At 56.1% G+C, this 20758-nt stretch overlaps 1 protein-coding gene across 2 annotated transcripts in view; it reads left to right on the top strand.

Moving 5' to 3' along the window:
- FAAH2 (fatty acid amide hydrolase 2) overlaps positions 1-18416 on the top strand; it is a 29448-nt gene extending 11032 nt beyond the window's left edge. For both annotated transcript variants that reach the window (XM_014573365.4, XM_075941263.2), the window contains exons 2-11: positions 2423-2505; positions 5976-6112; positions 7624-7833; positions 9287-9406; positions 10375-10510; positions 11733-11850; positions 13510-13629; positions 14170-14281; positions 16225-16419; positions 17302-18416. In XM_014573365.4, coding sequence (XP_014428851.4) covers positions 2423-2505; positions 5976-6112; positions 7624-7833; positions 9287-9406; positions 10375-10510; positions 11733-11850; positions 13510-13629; positions 14170-14281; positions 16225-16419; positions 17302-17483 — 1413 coding nt within the window. In that variant the 3' untranslated portion in view covers positions 17484-18416. The remainder of the gene's footprint in view (positions 1-2422; positions 2506-5975; positions 6113-7623; positions 7834-9286; positions 9407-10374; positions 10511-11732; positions 11851-13509; positions 13630-14169; positions 14282-16224; positions 16420-17301) is intronic.
- The last annotated feature ends 2342 nt before the right edge of the window (positions 18417-20758 follow it).

Below are 20758 nucleotides of genomic sequence, written 5' to 3'. Positions count from 1 at the left end.
CCCTTTGCCCCTCCTTCCTCCCCCAGGACCTGCCCTGCTCCTCCAGCCCCTCCCCCTTTGCCCCTCCTTCCCCCCAGGATCTGCCCCGCTCCCCCACCCCTCCCCCTTTGCCCCTCCTTCCCCCCCAGGACCTGCCCTGCTCCTCCAGCCCCTCCCCCTCTGCCCCCATGTCCCACCCCTTCTGACCCCCCTCTTATCCCCGGGTCCTCCCCCGGCTGCCCCCCTCGGATCTCCTCTGTGCTCCGCCCCCTTGCGCTCTGCCCCGATGGAAGGATCCCCCCTTGCCCTTGAATACCCCACTTCACTCCGCCCTTCTGCTTCCCGTGGTGAGGGGAGACTGCCCAGGGCCAGCCCCTTGTCCCCAGCTTGGGTGGAAGGGACCCTGTCGCTCTGCCCCTGTCACCCGGTGTCAGGTCTCCTGCTATGCCCCTATTCCCCCTCCCCCCCGAAACCCCTGCCTTGCTCTGCCCCCCCTGCGGTGAGGGGGAACCCCCCAGGCTTAGTCCCTAGGTTGAGGGAGGGATCTGGTGCGCATCACCCACTTGCGCTCTCTGGGTTCCCCCCACTGCGCTCTGTCCCCTTGGGCGGGGTCTCCACATTCTGGCCCCTTCTGCTCCCCTTTCTCATGCAAGCCGGAGTAAACTGGCCCAGCCAGCTGTATCTGCAATATAGACTTACCCTTTGCCTCCTTGGGCATGTACACGAATGCGCTTCTACTTAGATCAAGATTAGCCAGCACTGTTTGCTGGGAGGGGCGTAGGACACGCCTCCCTGGTAAAGTTGCCATGGGCCATAATCTGGCATGAAAGCAGCCCTGATCATCTCCTCGTTTTTATGATCTGTCTTGTTTCTCAGTCCTCAAGGAGGGTTGTGACATCGAGCACTCGAATGCACGACAAAAACCCTCCTCATAAGAACTGGTGTGTAATGAATGCCTGATCTTCCTGACGTGCCAGGCCTGTAAATACTTCTGGGAGCCTGCATTTCTGCAGTCCCTCATTCACTAAGCTGTGGGTGAGTGAGCGCTTTATACACAGCTGGGTGATGAATGAATCATTTCAGAGGGAGATTTTTTCCCCACTGCCCTAGTAATGCACGTGGAACGCCAAGAGGTGGAAGCAAACCTGGAACCTCTGGGTCACAGGGCATGGGCTAAAAGCCAGCTGGCTGGTAGCTAAGGCTGTGGAGCAGATTCATGCTTCTCTGTCAGCGGTCTGGGAGCCACTAGATGGGACAGGACACCACGCTCAGCAGGTATGTGGGTTACACATGTAGGGCTTCATTGTAATGGAGGAGGTGCCGGAGCTCAAGCCATTTTTTAATTCTCATAACTGAACTGCCAAGCCTCAGCCCTGGCATAAATTAAGCACTGGGTGCATGTGTTTGTGCATGCCCTGGCTGCTCCATTGCTGTCTTCCAGCAATGCAGCTGTAGTCTCCAAGGGCAGAGACCTACTGCACTAGTAACACAATGCTTCAGAAAGGGCAGTTGTGTAACACTACTCTCTTGAGGCTCAGCTGGAATAGTAATTATGCCAGCACTCGTTTGTAATGGGTTTTCATTTGGGGAAGCCAACAGTCTAAGTCAGTGGTGCTCAACCTTTTTACATTCATGATCCCCCCCCGGGGTCAGGAAAATTTTTGTTGAGCAAAAAAAAAAAAGGTGCCAGGAAATTTTGTTGTGGCCTCTTTACTTTAAAGTGCCGGTCCGCTCCCCTGCCACACGTACCTTGGATGCTGAGCTGCATCTCTTTAGCACTATGATTCCGAGAGCAGTAGGTGCAGTTAGAGATCCAGCAGCATGTTGTGAAATGTCTGATGAAAAACAAGACTCTGCCCTGTTGTCATCAGTAAAAAATTGCAGAATTGATCATGAGCGAGATTGTATTTGCATGGCAGTGGAATGATCTGTCTTTATACGAGGTGCAAAATTCGGTGTCAGTTTTAGTCGGACCGAGAGCGTAAACCTCTGCGTCTTGGCTAAATGCCAGCTTTTGTCCCTGCAGTCTACTGATTCCCCATGCCATTTTAAGCTGGATATGCTGCTTATCATGATCTGTGGGGTAGGGTTGCTACGTGATCTGTAAAGAGGCTGCTACTTTGTGCCCTGGCTGCATTTCTATAATGGCTGGCTGATCCCTATGCATTAGACTTTCAGTGGAGAAATCCTGACCATTCATTTCAGTGGGAATTCCAGGGGAATGGCTACTGGGGTAGATAGGAGTTTTGGGGAAAGTCAAGCGGCTACGGAGGTAAGTGACTATCACCCAGTGACCCGGGATATATAGGGGCTAAAGGCAGTTCCACAAGAGCAGTAATGTAGTTTCCTCCATCTCAAGACTCTAAAAGCCTGACCATCCTGGCATGATCAGCAGCTTCCCTGTCACCTGGGCCTAGTTAGGTTCTATTGTTTTCTTTTGCAGGTGAAATGCACGGATGTTGTCCAGGCTTACATCACGCGGATCCAGGAGGTAAACCCGCTTGTCAATGCGATTGTCAAGGACAGGTGAGCCGGGGAAAGGTGGGAAATGGACTTTTCTGTCTTCCAGTTCAACAGCTGTTACAAGCTCCATGGGCAGCACTAGGGCAAGATAACCAGCCCCGATGCAGTTCTCCCTCTTTGCAGATGTACCCCTCCCCCCTCCCATCATGCTCACCGAGGGAGGGGCTACATGAACACTGAGCCACTCCTCAACCACAGAGGATGTATGCCCCCCACCTGTTAGCACTGCACGCTTACCCCACACGTGTCGAAGCTCCCTCCCCGCCCTGGGGAGTCCGGCCCTTCCAGGCAGACGGCTTGACTCAGGCTCATGGCAGCCCTGGGTTTAGGCACTTTCCCTGGGGCACAAGCTTGCCACTTATTTAGCCACCCTCAGCATTGGCCAGCATGGGGAAAGGGGAGGGAATCAAACCCTGTAGTCTCCGCTGCTGCTCCAAGTGGTGCGGGCAGGACAGTCCCTTTCCCAAACTAGCCCTTCCCCTATGGAGCATCCCATTGTCCAGATCAGCTCTCCCATGGCATAATGGGAGTTGGAACCCAGGCTTTCCCGCCTCTCCAGGTTCCAGCCCAGGGACCCTGCAACAGCAGCTGTCAGCTGTGATCCCCTGGGACCCTTCCCCAGCCACAGTCCCTTCCTCGCGGTACTGGCCCACGCTTGTTCCACCCAGCCCTTCCACAGCCACTAACAGAAAGGGAGGCCTTATTATCCACTACCAACTGGTTCTTTATTGGCTCCTGATTAGCCTGCCTCAATTGGTTCTGGAAAGCTCCCAATTAGCTTAATTGATGGTGTCTTACTTGGCCTGTCTGCCCTAATTGATTCTGGCAAATTCCTGCTTCTTCTGAATTAGCCTGTTTGTTAGTTCACCCCAGGAAAAGGGACTATTTAATCTGGGGCTAATCTACTTCTACCACCCTCCTGCACCCATCTGGCCTGAGGCAGTCACCCCATGGCTTAGGGGAAAGTGATCATCACTGACTCTGAGGGATGCTGTGGTAGGTGGAGCAGCCTTGTTATTCTTGCCCATAGCACAGGCTTTCTTTGCTGACATCTTGGCTGCGTCTAGACTGGCAGGATTTTGCGGAAATACTTTTAACGGAAAAGTTCTTCTGTTAAAAGTATTTCTGCAAAAGAGCGTCTAGATTGGCAAGGATGCTTTTGCACAAAAAGTGCTTTTACGCAAAAGCACCCGTGCGCAGTATAGACGCACTTTTGCTCAAGAAAGCTCTGATGGCCATTTTAGCCATCGGGCTTTCTTGTGCAAAAAATGAAGGTGCCTGTCTAAAGTATTCCTGCGCAAGAGGGCTTATCCCTGAGCGGGAGCGTCAGAGTGTTTGCGCAAGAAGCCCTGAATTCTTCCATTAGATCGTCAGTGTCTTGCGCAAGAGGCTTATCCCTGAGCGGGAGCGTCAGAGTATTTGCGCAAGAAGCCCTGCATTCTTCCATTAGATCGTCAGTGTCTTGTGCAAGAGGCTTATCCCTGAGCGGGAGCGTCAGAGTGTTTGCGCAAGAAGCCCTGCATTCTTCCATTAGATCGTCAGTGTCTTGTGCAAGAGGCTTATCCCTGAGCGGGAGCGTCAGAGTGTTTGCGCAAGAAGCCCTGAATTCTTCCATTAGATCGTCAGTGTCTTGCGCAAATCCAAGCGGCCAGTGTAGACAGCTGGCAAGTTTTTGCGCAAAATCTTGCCAGTCTAGACGCAGCTCTTCTGTATCTACAAGCAGTATACACCTAGCAAGTAACTAGATTTGACCAAATGACTGTGTCTTAAGTGGCTCATGCCTATCCCAATAACGTGTAACTGTCAGTGATCATTCTGCAGATCCGAAGGGTTGGAATACCAGACAGAGCCCATTCTGTTCATAAACCAGAGCGAGAACTGTTCAAAACCTTCACATTCTCAGCATGTTCTCATGTTGCCATGGATACATAGAGGACACAGGGCTGTCAACCTTATGCCTCTTTATACCAGCCCTGAATTCACTGAGCCTCAAGCAGCTATTGATATTTGCTCCATTTCTCTTTACTCTTCGGCTACGTCTAGACTGGCATGATTTTCCGCAAATGCTTTTAACGGAAAAGTTTTGTAACAGAAAAGCACTTTTTGCGCAAAAGCGTCCGTACCAATCTAGACGCGCTTTTGCGCAAAAAAACCCCAATGGCCATTTTCGCGATTGGGGCTTTTTTGCACAAAACAAATCTGAGCTGTCTACACTGGCCCTTTTGTGCAAAAGCGACTTTTGCCCGAACAGGAGCAGCATAGTATTCCCGCAAGCAGCACTGATTTCAGACAGTAGGAAGTCAGTGTTCTTACGGAAATTCAAGCGGCCAGTGGAGACAGCTGGCAAGTTTTTCCGCAAAAGCAGGGGCTTTTACAGAAAAACTTGCCAGTCTACACAGCCTTCCTGTTCTCCTTTGCTCCAAGGGGGAGGCAACAAATACAAATGACTGTTGTTGCCTTTCACAGGCAGAATCCAGAATAATTTTAAATCAATCTAATCGTTTTAAAACATGCGATGCGTATGTGTGTGTAAATTATCTCCATTTCCCATGAATGTACAGTATTGATGGGCAGAGCTTTTCTGTATCTCTTGAGTCAGAGAATTCCTGCAAACACAAGCTTCCAGTGAGCATACTGCTATTTTTTTAATGCCCTGGGCATGGCATGCCTCCCAGATATTCTGCTGCTTCCAGGCGGCTCTAGGAAACAGAGACAGCTGATTTGTTTGAGTGGATGTACAGATCGGTTCTTACTCTTTTGGGACTAGTTTCACACTCACGCAGAGAAACACAGCAAAGTGAGTTAGTCTGTTGCTAGTTATTGATGAATGGACGTTATGCTGTTTGGGGACCAATCGCAGCAAGTGGTGAATCCCTTTAATTGCAGGAACATTTGTCTGCCCTAAAGATGTTGCACAGATTGGACATAGACAGTGTTCAATTATTTTCTGACAAAGTAGAAATTGGTTACTTGCGATTTCTGGTGTGTCTGTCACTCATTGGGAGCAGCTTGTCCTATAACTGGAAGCACTGAAATAAGGTGGCAATAAGCCTCTTCTCTGCTGAGAGTCGCAAGGCGCGATGCAAATGTTCATGACTGCCCCAGTCTTACAGACCAGGGACTCTGCCCAGTTCTCACAGTGAGTGTGTGGCAGAGCTGGGACTGGAGGCCAGATTTCCTCCCCACCCGCTCTCCTGTTCAGGGGCTGGCCGGAGGAAGGCTTGCCATTGGGAAGGGCTAGCGTTGGGGTAAGCAGGCAAGTCACGGGTTGCTTCACGGGTCTCTGCTTTGAACACACTAGCCTACTTATTTTTTGCTAACTCCTTCTCTTTCTTTGACCGCCCCTTCTCGCAGGCTGGTCAGCCCAGTCCGATGCTGGTTGGGATTTGGTTAGAGGTGGACTGGAGGTTTGTCTGAGTCTGGACGGGGACTGACCCATTTTCTCCCCCCTGACTTCCCAACCATCCCTCCAGGTTCGATGCAGCCCTTCAGGAGGCCTCCCAGGTGGACAAACTGCTCTCGGAGGGCCGTGGAGATGAAGATTCCCTGCAGGAAAAATGTCCCTTTCTGGGGGTTCCTTTCACCGTCAAGGAGGCCTTTGCGCTGCACGGTGCGTTTACACCCCGGCTTCCCAGGTGCTCTTTGGATTTACTCTTCAGCCTGTTTTCAGTTTGCTCCTTGCTCACCAGGGGTGGCTTTGGCCAGGGGCCAAGTGGTGGACCCGGCTAAACTGAATCCAACAGCCTCCCGAGAGACCTGCATGGGGCTGGTAATGTCTTGTTAGGCCCACTCCTGTTGGGGAGAGCGCCACGTGGGCGTGCTTATGTCAAATTGGTCCGGTAAGAGAGATTACCTCACCCGCCTCGTCTCGCCGGCACCCTGGGCCCAGAGTGGCTGCAACTCCACTGCCAAGAACTTTCCTGCCAGTCTCTTTGCATGGAACCGTGTCAGACCCACCGGGTGCAAATGTCACCTGGCCCATTGCAGCTGAGCCGCTGCTCCCTCCAGCATGAGCTTCCCCGGACAGCTGCCTGGAACACTCTCCTTCCCTCTTGCCCCGTCACTTTGTGCCATCTCAATGCCTCCTGCTCAGCTGCACGGAGGAGCTCCCCTTTCCTAGCCTAATTTCTCATTTCCTAGTGCTTGCCTCTCCGGCCAGGCCTGTGTCATGCCTGTGGCTCCTCGTTCCGTGACTCTGGTTTCAGTACTAGACATGCCATTGATCAACGGCTAGTGTCCCTGGCCCAGCACTCTGGGTTATGGGAGTTCTGTGTAGAACCGTGAAATACCTGCTGAGCTGGACTTGGCAAATGGGATCGTTTGCCTCCCTGAGCGTTGTTGCATTTGTCCTCTCCAGAGTGCACAGCACGTGTCCTGGAGGCCATTCCGCTCTCTGCCCCCACAGCACCCCGGCGTGCGCAGAGCACCCCAGCCCTGATCAGACCCACTCGAGCGCGGATCGTCCAGGGGACTATTAACTAGCTTCTCCACTGGATAGAAGCAGCAGAGTACGGTGCAGGGGCTGCTCATTGGTGCTGCTGTTACCTTCAGTAGGCTGCTGCTGAGAGAGATTTTTGCTTTTCATTCTGATCTTTTTGTATTTTGACAGTTGTGTATTTGAAGTAGGTTAGGTGCCCTTTTACTAATCACACTAAAGAGCAAAGATGTTCTTATTCGGTGTCCGGGTAGCCTTCTGAAAGGTTATCTTAGCGCTGGTGAGCCCTTCCTAGGCAGGAGATGCACTTCTGTGTGTTCTCCCAGGTGCATCGGGATTGAGACACACGTTGCATGGCAGAGCGCCAAGGTAGGCTTTGTGAAAGGTTTCCTGTCCCTGGGGAGGGAGGGTGTGGACCCAGGCATTGCTGCTAGGGGCTTGGGGTACCAGGCATGCTTCCCTGGCTTTGGGGGATTGGCGAACTTGCCTAGAAATCAGCAGTGGGCTGTTGAGGATGGAAGTGGGGTGAGACATGTGTTATTTCATCAGGTGAGACCTCCTGCTGGATGTTGGCAGCATCCGGAACAGTCAGCCGTCCACGGGATCTCACACAGGCAGAGCTTGTTATTTAGAGTGGCTGCTCGTGGCCTCTCACCCACGGTGTCTGTTTGATCTTGTCGCCATAGGCATGCCCAACACGTCTGGCTTGGTTAGCCGCCGCAACTTGATCTCCTCGTCAGACGCTCTGGTGGTGTCACGCTTGAAGCAAGCTGGTGCAATTCCTCTGGGTGTGACCAATTGCAGTGAGCTCTGCATGTGGTATGAGTCTAGCAACAATGTCTACGGCCGAACGAACAACCCATATGACCTGCAAAGGATTGTGGGTGGCAGCTCAGGTGAGTGGATGCCTCCTGGCAAGGAGCCAGTGCTGCCATGCACAGATGAGTTTGTCAAAGGCCTCTTGCTGATCACTTGCTTGGAAAGCCCTGCAGATGATTCACTGGCTAGCCACACGAACAGCTGTCGTAGCACAGGGGCAGCCCAATGCAGTGGAATTGCAAAGGTGAATGCTGGCTCTTGAGCATTGTGCCTCCGTGACAACCCCCTGTTGCACCCGCAACAGATGTGGGAATAGGGATGTTGCATTTAGATTAATTAGCTAATCGAATAGTCAGTGGGATTTCCATTAGTCTATAAGGGCGCCTCCACCTTTGAACTGTAGCAACTTGCAACAGTTCAAAAGCGAAAGCCCTGCCTAGAGCGCCTGGGCGTGGCTCTTGTATATTTCGAAAGCAGAAGCCAGTGCTGGGCCTCAGCCTTTGAAATGTACAAGAGCCCCAGTGGGGCTCTCAGCCCTGCAGGGAGCATGGGACTCCCCTGGTGGCTCTGAGCCTTTGAAATGTACAAGAACCCTCGTGGGGCTCGTGTACACTTCAAATGGAAGCCCTGGGCCAGCGGGGGAGTCCTGCACTCCCTGCCAGGCTTCTCCTTCTCAATTTTCAAAAGCCAAATCGCAGCAGAAGCAGTGTGAGCAGAGACTGCTCCGGTTCCCGCTCGCACCGTTCCGCTGTGCCTCTGCTTCCCTGCCCCCCGCAGAGACTGTGCTGGGGGGAACTAGCGTTTTAGCCGGCTCCTGCCTCTCTCTGATAGAGGCAGCAAGGGGAGGTGGGAGTGATGAGTTGCATCGCTAGTCGACTAGTGGGTTAAGATAATGGATTTCAGCAAACCTAACTCTTATTGCTGAAGGAGAAGAGGCTGAAAGTGGAGTGTTTCAATTGACCATTTCTTCCACAGAGGCATTAGAGGATGGAACAGATGGGAGGTGGAATCTTGTGGATTCTCCCACCTTGCTTCTGCCTTTATACGTCTCCTTGCTGCCCTGAAGTTTAGAGAATTGGCTTGGTTGGGTGCCTGGTTGGAGTGTCTTGCTCATGTGCACAGGGTCAAGCTGATACCAGATCTGGGGTCAGGGAGGCATCCCCCTAGGTCAGATAGGCAGGGACCATGGGGGGATTCTCGGGCTGCTGCAGCGAGAGGAGTGGATCACTTCTTTAGCTCATTAATGTATCTCGCCTACCACTTGCCTGCCCTCATGTGGGCCTTGACATTGGTGGCACCTTGATCTCTCCTGGCTCTGCCTGTGGCACCAAAGGTCCGGTCTTTTCGGGACTGAAGGAAGTGAAGTTCAGGCTCGGCACGGGGCGGCAGCCTCGGTGATGTGACCGTCCCTTGGGCCTAGAGCGCTGCGGCTGTCTGCAGGGAGCGTGCCGAGCTGCCGCAGGCACCAACGCAGGAGTGTGCAGTTAGCACCGGGGAGGGGACACATCTCTGCCTTTTGTTGTTGTGCAGGTGGGGAGGGCTGTGCCCTGGGGGCTGCCTGCTCCCTCATCGGGGTGGGCTCCGATATCGGCGGCAGCATTCGGATGCCAGCTTTCTTCAACGGCGTCTTTGGACATAAGCCCACCACAGGTACCAAGAATCCAGGAGGGGAAATTTGCATCTTTGCTCCCCCTACTCAGAAATGACACGGTGGGGAGCCGCAGGGGACGTGGGTGGGGAGTTCAGCTGCCCCCTTGTGGCCTGTGTGTATCTGTTTGGAGAGGATTCTCAGCACCAGCTTATTGCTGGACGTGGGAAGCCAAACTCCTCCCCGGTGTGAGTCCCTGGAAGCTAGTGCTGAATTGGACTGAGACATTAGAGCCGCTGACCGGGCCTCCTGTATTTTAGGACCCAGAAGCTGAGGCTGGACAACAGGGGAGGGATCACTCCATGGTTGCCTTGTTCTGATTGTTCCTCTGGGGCACCTGGCATCGGGCCCTAGATGGACCTTTGGTCTGATCCAGCCTGGCCACTCCTAAAAAGCCTAATCGAACCACCTCCTCCGTACTGTGTGTAGCCGCGGGCACGGAGTCTGAACTACCGGGGCTTTAAAAATGGCGGCGCCCGGCAAGATGCAAATGAAGCCCAGAATATGTAAATCCAGGGCTTCATTTGCAACTTCGAATGCCTACGTTAAACACCCTAGTTCGAACTAGGGTGCTAGTGTAGACAGACCCTAATTCAGGGAAGGGGTGGCAGGAGGCCTGATTGCACGCTGCATCCCAGATCCTTGCAATAGGACATTGACCGAGTCAACGTGTCTTATTCAGCAACAAAATACTTGGTGTTGTGGAGTCAGCAGCGGGTCTTTATTCAGGGAGCCTCTCGTTGCCATGAAGTTCTGCCAAGTAACTTAGTGGCTGGGCAGCCGCGTGTGAGTAGCCGAGCAGCACGCTGCTCTGGTCTATTTTGGCTGTGCGCTCCCCCCACCCTCCGTGGCCTGCTGTCACAGGACCACGTGAATGGGCTTTCCCGTGCTCCCTGGTGCTGAGTGCCCCAGCTGTGCCAGGTTATACTTTGCCATGTGGTGTCTAACTCCTGTGCTTCTGCCCTTCTAGGGGTGGTCCCCAATGACGGCCAGTTCCCCAATGCTGTGGGGGTGCGGACGGAGTTCCTGTGCACAGGCCCCATGTGTCGCTATGCTGAGGACCTGGAGCCCATGCTGAGGATCATGGCGGGGCCTGGAGTCAGAAAGTAGGTAGCTTTTGTCACTTAGGGTGTGTCTAGACTACAGGGTTTTGTCGACAAAACGATACCTGCGTCTACACTACCGCCGAGTTCTGTCGACATAACGTCAACAGGACTCAGCAGTGTTGTCGACGGCTGTAAACCCCATTTTACGAGGAATAACGCCGTCTGTCGACAGAGTTCTGTGGCCAGAAGGCGTTATTGCATCTACACCGTCCTTTGCGTCGACAAAGCGGCTTGCTTTGTCAACAGAACTGGATGTCGTCTAGACGCTCTTTGTCGACAGTATCTCTCAACAGAAGCCTGTAGCCTAGACGTAGCCTTAGTGACACTCACCACTGACCTCAGCCGCTTTCTAGGCATAATGTGATTATTTCTGGTTACTCCTGTGGATCCAGTATCTGGTGTTATAGGCCTGAATAAAACTCTGTGAGCAGCTCTCTGTTGCTGGCTACTCTCTCGTTCTGGAGTGGCCGGAGCAGAAAGTAGGCCAAGTAATTGTAGCAAGGGGGCTGCGTGCTCCCCTGCCTTCCTCTCCTGTGCCAGGCCAGGCCTAATAGCCAATCAGGAGGGGATGTCTTGGAGTTCAACCTGCAGAAACCTCCTTCCCAGCCAGGCTCTTGCAGCCGCTCCCCTTCATCCCAGCTCCCATGGCCGTGGCTGCTCTTGGGGCCTCCCGCTACGCTGCCCTCAGCGCATTCAGGGTAGTCCTTCCATTCCCGCAGACAGAAGCACTCTGGCCAGCGGGGGCCTGCGCCTTGGCACCCTGAGGCCTCCCTGTCCTGCAAGGAGGAGAAGAGCCTGAAAGTCTGACAGTACCCGAGCACAGACCCCAGCTCTCTCTGCAGAGGCACCAGTGGTGAGCACAGGGCTGTAGAGTCTTCCGCCCTGCTTCTGCCTCCTGACCGGCTCCCTGCCGCACGTCTCCCATGTATGTCGGGTTCAGCCTTGCAGCTGCCCCTGCGCTGGCTGGCCAGCATGCTGCACGCTTGCGGCTGGCTGGACAATCTGAAATGGAGTTTCGTAAAACGAGGAACGTGGGAGCTGCTGCCCCAGGGACAGTGCGGGACCGAGCAGCAAGCAGCCTGCTGTACTTGCGCTGACCCCTAGGAGGTGGTGTCTTTCCTAACATGACAGAGCCGGACTGGCTTGCTGCGGAGCGTCTGCGTGTGTTGAGGGAACAGCAGGAGATGGGGGCTGTTCCCAGCTCTGGTTCCTTCCACTGCAGGCTGAAGCTGGATGAAGAGGTTTCGCTGGAGAAAGTAAAATTCTACAGCATGGAGCATGATGGGGGCTCGGTTTTTGTGTCCCCTGTGGACAAGGAAATTCTTCGGGCCCAGAGAAAGGTAAGACCTGGCCATGCAGGTGGCAAGAAGCATGGTAGGCAGGGCAGCAGGGAGAGCTTGAGAGTCATTTGGGTGAGAGGTGACCTGCTCTACCTGTGTCTGTTCCGTCTCCTATTGACAATGGCCCTCGTGCTACAGGGCAGACCTCCCTGGCCCGGCACCACTGGAACCTGACTGGTCCCAAACGAGGGAATTTGCCAGATACGCAGAGGTTCCCTGCCACTGGCCTCCCGGCCTGTCCCTGCTGCCAAGTCCACTTCTGGCCCCGGCTCCGGTCCTGCTACCGCTGGGCTCGGGCTCCGGTATGGGGCTCCCAGACTGCTGCTGGCTTCGCTGCCGTCAGCCGGGCTGGAGCCTCCCACCCTGCCGCCGACCGAGGGTGCTGCCAGCTCGGCCGGGGCTCCAACTACTGGCCGTGGCTGCCTGGTCTCAGCTGAGGCTCCCAGCCGCCAGTCAAACTGCGGTTGCCCAGCCTCAGCTGGGACTCCCGGTCAGGGTCAGCTCCCTGGCCCCAGCTGGAGTTCCTGGTTGCCAGACTCCCAGCTGGCTCCCGCTCCTGGCTCTTTGGTGCAGACCACAGGCGCTGACAGCAGAGCGCCCCAGATTGCAGAGGTTCAACCTGTAGTACCTTTGAACGGGTTCTGATCAGTTGGACCAAGATCATGCTGGCGGGGGAGCCTGATGCCAGTCATAAGCCAAAGGAACGGGACTGCCTGTCCAGTCTCCAGTGGGAGCGTTCATGTTCTCAAACTGCCAGGCGATTGGTGTCCCGGCCCCGCGGAGACCAGGGCTTGTCACAGCCTGAGAGAGCGGCGTGCTGCCGGCGTTCTCCACGGGGGCTCGCGTCCCTGGAGAGCTGGGTCTGGCCGAATGCTGAGCCAGCTCACGGAGCTAGGACACTGCCGCTTAGGTCCCGTCCCGAAGAGACAGCGTGAACCTGCGATCTCGTGGCGTATTTCTAGTACCAGTGCATGTGCAGTCTGGTAGAGCCAGCCTTGGGCAAGTCATGCGTGAACACGAGCCATGAGCTCGTACCTGAGACGAGGCTGTCCAGCGTTCCTGCCAAGTCCCAGGTAGGGTGATGGAGCGTTCTGCTGTACCTGGTGATGAAAGATGCTGTGTCCTTAAAAAGTCCTGCTCTAGTCTCGGCCCTTGCTTCTAGCTTCTGGGCGCCCTGACTTTGTTCAGCTGAGAGCTGCATCGGCAGGTTTCAAGGGACAGGGCAGACTCTAGCTATCGGCCTTGGCTATGGAGACCTGCATGTCTGGAACGGTAGTGCCCAGCCAAATAATAGAAATCGGGATGGTAGAGATGTAAATGGTAACTGGTAAACATTAGTCTTACCCGTTAGCTCCAGGATGCCTGGCCGGCCCCCTGCCGGCCCGCTGACCCCAGCGGCCCCACTGCAGAGCCACATGCTGGAGTGTTTCGTTTGAGTGTTTAAATGAAATATTTGTGTTGGTTTAAATGGTTAACTTTGAAAGCCGTGTTTCCATCCCAGGCGTGGTTGCACCTCCCGTGGGACCGCTCCGTTGGTGTGCTTGGCCCACTGGCCTCGGCACTCTGCTTTACCCAGAGCCACCGGGGTCTCGCTGCTGCTGAGAGCATGGCCTGGCACACGAGAGGGTGGTTACGCGCTTCCTCCTGTATTTCCATAAGGTGGTGGAGCACCTGGAGACGCAGCTGGGGGTCCAAGTGCAGCACGTAACAATCCACAAGATGAAGTACGCTTTCCAGATCTGGTCGGCTATGATGTCCTCCCAGGACAGCGATGGCCAGGTGCGTGACAGGCCCCTCTTGAAACGCTGGGGTAGATGTTATATGTGCTAGCCAGCATATAGTGTCAACAGTGCTGCAGGTCCATTGGCAGGTCTGTGTGGCAGAGCTACCCGCTTGGTGCTTTGCTTAGATCCCTGGTGTCCATCGTCTCTCTCACTCTTACTTATTTCCTCTGACTCTTTTCACTGCTTGTCCTGAGCTCCAAGCTCTGCATCGCAGGATTTCCTGTCAGAATCCCATAGCACGCTTAGTGGAGTGCATGTGCAAATAGCAAAAAGGCTCAGCTCCCCTGAAAGACACAATCCCAAGCAGCCCTGCTGTGCCCCATCCCTCAGGCTTCCTCCTCTCCAGCTCCAGAGAGAGAAGCTCTGCTCCGGTATCGGTGGGGGTTGGTCCCTGGTCTCCCCTCCCCTGCTCCACAGAAATGCAGATAGCCTGGTGACTGTGATCATGCTGCTGCCAGTGGGTTCAGCGCTTTCTCTTACCTGCCTGTTGACCGCAGCCACCTGCCAGCATGGACATGATGTGTGTTAATTGCAGGACGCACAGCTGTTCACAGACCTGCTTGGGGACCATGGGAAGCCCGTGTGGCCGCTGTGGGAGCTGATGAAATGGTTCCTGGGGATGTCTTTTCACACCATCCCTGCCATTGGTAAAGTCCAGCCCCTCTTAATGGGCCCTTCTGTTTAGTGAATTCTCAGGGTTATTGCTCAGCCTGCTGCTATGAAATGGGATCTCTTTGGAAGATTGGGATAATTGGGCCAGATTCCAGCCTCCTTAAATCCCTCCCCCATTGCTTGAGTTCTTGTTTGAGCGCTTGCTTCTGTTGATTCCAAGCAGGTGTGTGTGCGTGCCACATGCACGTTGCTGGAACGTTTGTCCCCTAGCGGTACCCATTGGGTTAGAATCATAGAGCTGGAGAACCCTAGAACTGGACGGGACCTCGAGAGATCGTCGTGTCCAGACCCCTGCCCTGACAGCAGGACCCAGCACCATCTAGACTACCCATTCGGTGGGCATTGGCCTTTCATATCGAAGGCACAAAGCGGTTTCATACATTGAACCAGATGTATGTCGCGGAACCGGACAGGATGAAGGGCCTCCTGTGTCTTCCCAAAGAATTTCATTGGGGTCACGTCCTGTGTCTGAGCATGCTATGGTTTGGCAAAGATGCTTGCTCCTACACTGACGGCATGTCCTACAAGAGCACAGGCCTCCTCTGCGGCAGTCCCGCTCCCGGAGATCTGCAGGGCAGTGATATGGTCGTCAGGTCACACTCATTACACTGTTAGCCAGCATTCGGCAGCCATTCCATGAATTCTGGTCCTGCCTCCTAGGGAAAGCTTGGCAGTTCCGTCCTTGGAACTGACATGAACAAGCTCTCCTAGGGAGAGTGGTTCCCCATCTCGTCGCTGTTCTTCGAGATGTGCTGTACCTGTCCATTCCCAGACTTACCGCCTGCCCCTGAAGAGGTATTGGGTTGGCAGGCCCCTCTGCAGTGCCATGAAGACACAGCTCCAGGGGGCTTTACAGCCGACTTAATGAGCACCGCTAGAGGGAAAACTTTCCAGTGACTGCCTGTGCCACCTGCTTGTAAGGAACATGAGAAACACCTCAAAGAACAACAGTTTAGTGTTTCCGCAAAGGAATCCTTCACACTGTCCTAAAAGCAGCTGTGAGCTCTTCTGCGCGGGCGCCACTTCCCCCCAAGACGCTGTGTTTAGCAGGGTTTACAGGGCTCTAAGTGAGGGAGGACTTCAGGGAGGTAAAGGATCTGTATGCTTGTGGCCCGTGACTGAGTTCAGAACATTGGGAGCTCTGTTATGGAGTGGGTGGGAGTTCTCTTTGCTGGCTCTTGGGCTTTTTACTGGAATGGTGCCTCCACTCCGTTTTTTGGTTTGGCTTCTCTGAGCTCAAGGCAGCTACGAAGTGTTTCCAATAATACATAGTAGGTATCTCCAAATATCTGGAGCCTACAGATGCTAAGGACGAAGAGGAAGTATTCAGGGTGTTTCTTTGCAAAGGCTAACGTAAGTGACATATTAGGAAAAACTTCTGAAAGCTGAGGTCATGGGGCTGCAGAATAATCTCCTGTGGGAAGTGGCAGAAACCTCATTGCTTGAGCTTTAAAATGATCCTGGGTAAAACATTGGGGAAGGCCTGGCAGGGTGAACCTCGTAGACGTTGGAGAGTGAATAGTTTCTCATCTGAGTCAGTGTGCGCTTCTGGGAGCAAGTCTCTGGGCAGGGCCGGGGGTGCCGTGCTCCCCGACCGGAGTATTTTGTTCGACTCAGTCTGAGAATGGTTGGCTTTCAAAGAAGCAGACGCGCACCACCCCTCGTGCCTCTCGTATAGCTGAACCCCTTTGACCTTGCGCTCTTTATATCCACCCCATGGAGCAAAGGAGTTCATGGTCTTCCCAGAGTCTTTGGTCAGTGTGGAGGGCAAAGCACATTCAGCCCTCCTGCTGTAGCCACGGGCAAGCCTGAGGGCAGACAGTCTCCTCCCACCTGCTTCTGGAGCCATTCCTGTGGTGGGCGGGGGGGCTGCTCTGTGGACGTGCTGTCTCAATGCTGCATTTGTGTTGCTGTCTAGCCCTGGCCCTGACGGAGAAGCTGATGAAACTCACCCCTGGTGGGAATGCCAAGCTGGTGAGCATGGGCCGCAGCCTGCGGACGGAGATGATGAACTTGCTGGGGTCGGATGGGCTACTTCTGTACCCTTCCCACCCCGTCGTGGCACCTAAGCACTACTCTCCCTTGGGGATGCCTTTCAACTTCGCATATACAGGTGAGCGGCCCTGCAGTTGGTGGCACGTGAGCTGGCAGCCGTGGCCTTGCCAGAAGCAGTCGGAGCGCTCTATGCATGCTCAAAAGGCCTCTCCCGGGAGCACAAGCATAGCAAGAGAGGGCGCTCTCACAGAGGCTCCGCTTTGGAAAACCGGGGAAAGGCGTTCCCAGGTCCGAGAGGCAGCCCAGCCGTGTGCTCTCTCGCCCTGGAGAATGCGGGAGGGCTCGCAGTCCCAGCCAGCACGCAGCTTGGCTGTTCCTCAGTTCGAAGGCCAGAGGGGATGGCTGTGATCATCTAGTCCAGCAGTTCTCAAACTGTGGGTCAGAACCGGGGCTCCCTGCGAGCTGGGCACTTGGGCGGCCGCTCAGTGCCACCCCGGTGATCCGCAGAGCGCCCCGGCTCGGCTCTCTCTTTCTCTTGGCACATGCCTTGGTGCACTGAAAACAGTGATTCTGCGCCTGGAGGGGAAGGGTCAGGACCCTGTTTCATTGGGGCTGCCAGAGCTGGCGCTAGGCTTGCTAGAGCCTGGGGCAGAAGCCAAAGACTGAGCCCCACATAGGGCCGGAAGCCCAAGGTGTTCAGTTCTGAGCAGCGGGGCTGCACCTTTGGCCCCCTTCCGAAGGTCGTGTAACGATCCTTTTGTCGGAAGTGGGTCACGATGCAGGAAGCTTGAGCCCCCTGACGGAGGCCGACCTGCATGGCAAGGCCAGGGAACTCCCCAGTCGAACCGACTCGGGAAACACCCCTCCTGCTTGAGCTACGTGCAGGCGGTGCTCGCTGCCTGCCCTGGCTCAGAGGCCCTGCCAGCTCGGCCGCTGATGGGAACGGGACCACGGACGGGCGCTTTGGGTCTCTTCTGATCTGCCCTTCTCTTTCTTTCAGCTGTTTTCAATGTCCTGGGCTTGCCTGTCACCCAGTGCCCGCTGGGCTTGAACAGTGAGGGCCTTCCCTTGGGAGTCCAGGTGGTGGCAGGCCCGCACAATGACCATCTGACACTGGCTATGGCTCGGTACCTGGAGAAGGCTTTTGGAGGCTGGGTTTGCCCCGGAAAATCATGCCACTGAATTCCCAGGATTCCCTGATGGCAGGAACACGGACCATCCTTTCCCCAACAGCTAGCAGTGGGCATCGGTGCCTGTCCATCAGAGGAGTAACCCCCCTTTTCCCCCCACACACAGCCCCACCTCCGCTCTGGAGCAGCCAGGACCCAGGCAGTGGGCAGGTGTTAACGCTCAGCTCCGGCTTCCACCTGGGAGAGGGAAGGAAGGAGCCAGCCTCCCTTTCCAGCCTCTTGCTTTAGGAGCCTCCAAGTTCTCATAGGTTGGGCCCGCAGGGCTCGTGTGCCTGGCCGCGCCTGCTGGATAAGGGGGCTGCCACTGGGAGACCCCTACTCTATTTCTCTTACAGCCAGAGGGCAGGGGTGGGCTGGGCATGGGGCCTGCTGGAGAGCAGTGGTCAAAACGCCCGTGAATGCGTAAGACGCTTGCCATGCAGCCGGCATGCTCTGCTTCCATTCCCTGCCACACGTGGGCACTGCGTGCCTGCAGCCCAGCTGAGCTCAGCCGGGCCAACCCTTTCCCTGAGCGGGGGTCCTGTTCCTGTGGCAAGCACTGAGCACCAACGGTAGGGCTGCCCACCTGCCCTTCAGGAGCAGCCGCTCTGGCCGGGGCTGCCTGCCCTGGAGCCTGTGGGCTCGGGGAGAGGGCTCCCACCGCGGGAGACCAGAAGCACTGAAAAGGGGAGATGGGTTTCTCCCCAGCTCTTCCTTTCTCGTCCACTCCACTGGGGCAGCAGGTTGTGACACAGCTGCCCCAGCCTCTTCCACTCCTCCCCCTTCAGAGGGTGTAACTGGGCAGCTGGAGGGGGGTTCTGTTCTCCTTTGGCTCTGTGGGCGCACACGAGCAGCGTGGGCTGGCAGCCGTTTCTTTTGAGCAATGGTGTAATATTGACCGAATGTAAATGACTCGGCTGGTATTAAAGAGACTGCATCCCTCCAGCTCATGGCATGGCCGTGTCCCGTTGCTGAAAGCTGCACTTCGTGCCACAGCATCCCAGGCTTTGTGCTTTCACTGGATGTCGCCGACTAGCGGCGGTTTGGGCTGCATGTGTCTGGCTGTGACGGCGCGTTGGGGGTTCCCCGTCTCCTGCACCCCGAAATGGCACAAACAGACTGCACCAGCCAGTGGAATTGAGGGTGGTTTATTGCTCCTCCAGCACAGCGCAGCACAGATGTAATCTGGTCACAGGAACTGGGCTAGGATGCCTCAGGCCCCCTTGAGATGGGGGAGACTGGGCCCCTAAACTCCAGCCCCTTCTCCTAGGCTCTCCTCCATGCCCTCCGACAGCCAGCAACCAACTCCCTAACTTCCAGCCCTGCCCCCCAGCCAAGGCAGCATTCCACCTTCCTTTGTTCCTCTCCATGGGGGGTGTCTGGCCACTGGTTTGCATAGTGACTCATCCTGTTTTGCTGGGTCGTGGTACCCACGGCAGCCAGTGGGGGTTCCCCCAGAGCCAGCAGCATAGAAACCAGCCAGGTACCCCCACTACGTCACAGTTCTCCCCCCTCCGAGAGCGAACTGAGCAGGGTCACTCCGCTCGTGACCTAGGGAAGTTCGGGTCCTCTGCGTGGGAACCCGCCCTGGGGACATGGGTGCTCCCCTTGACTCGGGCCGGCCGTGGCGAGGCCCCACATGAGCTGGCTTCCCTCTGTCCACTCGCCGCCCCGCTCCAGGGCGACTGGCGCAGGCCTGTCCTCGGGGGTCACTCCCACCCTTCCACTGGCCTTGATCTCTGGCCAGGGTCTCTCGGGCCGGGGCCATGAGCCCAGCGAGCCTTCTCTGGACAGCCAGGGCGGCTGCCACCCCCGAAGCTCCATCCAGGGAGGACTTCTCCTCCCATAACTCTCTCAGCAAGCCCAGAGGGTCTATCTGGGGTAGAGACCCCCAAGCCGCTTTCCTCCTGTCTTGGGCCTTCCCGCCCCTCTGGCAGGAGTCACAGGACCGGCAGTACCGCTGCACGGCTGTAAAGATTCCCGGCCAATAGAAGTGCTGGAGCAGCCTCCGCCGGGTGCTCCGGATCCCCCGGTGGCCCCCAACGGGGACATCGTGGGCCAAATACAGCAGCTTGAGGCGATACTTTCGGGGGACGACCAGCTGCCACTGGACCCTCCATGCCCTCGCCTTCCTGGGGGGGAGCCACTCACGGAACAGGAGCCCACGCTCCCGCAGGAATCTCTCCTGGCCACCTCTCCCCCGGGGCTGAGCTGCATGGAGGCCAGCCTGGTCCCTCAGCCTCTGCAAAGAGGGGTCTGCCTGCACCTCAGCCTGGAATTCAGCTGCTGAGGCAGGGATCGGGACCTGTCCCCCACCTCTGCCTAGGTCCGGAGTCCCAGCCTGGCTGGACCCCGTGTCCACTGGGATGGGACCCTGAGGATGCTGCCAGGAGTCCTTCCCTGGACCCACGTTGTCAGCCCCCCGCTGGCTCTGGCTCCAGGTAGTGACTAGAGCCCGCTGGGATTCATGGGGCCACTCCTCTAGGTCATTCCCCATCAGCACCTCGGTGGGCAAGTGCGGGTGCACCCCCACTTCCTTGAGGCCTTCCTTCGCCCCCCATTTCAGATGCACCCGGGCTACAGGCACCTTAAACGGGAACCCGTCTATGCCCTTCAGGGTCAGCTGCGTGTGGGGTAGTATCCGCTCCGGGGCCACTATGTCGGATCGGGCCAGAGTCACCTCCGCCCCCGTGTCCCAGAAGCCCATCACCTTCCTACCATCCACCTCCAGGGGTATGAGGCACTCGCTCCGCAGGGGCCGTCCTGCCCCCACCCGGTACACGGAGAAATCCGCCTCCTGAGAATCAGACCTCCCAGGGGAGGTGCACTGAGCATCCTTCCCCTCTCTCTGAGCTGAGGTTTGCCTGCCAGCCCCTGCCTCTGGGGCAGCCTGCCCTTCCCCCCGCCCCAGCCAGTTAACCCTGGAAAGTCCCCGGTCCTGGGACCTGGTGCACTGAGCCCTCTTGTGGCCTTTTTGCCCACAGCGATGGCAAGTTAGGCTTTGGGCTGTCTCTGTCCAGGCCCTGGCTGGTTCTCTGGGGCGCAGACGACCTGTTCCTTGGTCTCGCCCCGTAGTTGACTCCCTCCGTCGCTCAGCCGAGATCCGGTCTCTGCGCGGTTCCCTCTCTCTCCGGGACTCCCGTTCATACCCGGACCGGCTCTCCGTGAACTCATCCGCCAGTCTCCCGGCCTCCTGGGGGTTCTCTGGTCTCCGGTCCTTGAGCCACAGCCACAGTTTGGGTGGGCATGCTTCATAGAGCTGCTCCATCATGACCAGCTTGAGCAGCT

The sequence above is a fragment of the Pelodiscus sinensis genome, chromosome 13 (genome assembly GCF_052426305.1).
Source record: "Pelodiscus sinensis isolate ZL-2025 chromosome 13, ASM5242630v1, whole genome shotgun sequence".
Classification (NCBI taxonomy): domain Eukaryota; kingdom Metazoa; phylum Chordata; order Testudines; family Trionychidae; genus Pelodiscus; species Pelodiscus sinensis.
The sequence above is the reverse complement of the archived record's forward strand: the minus strand, read 5'-3'. Positions and strand labels throughout refer to the sequence as shown.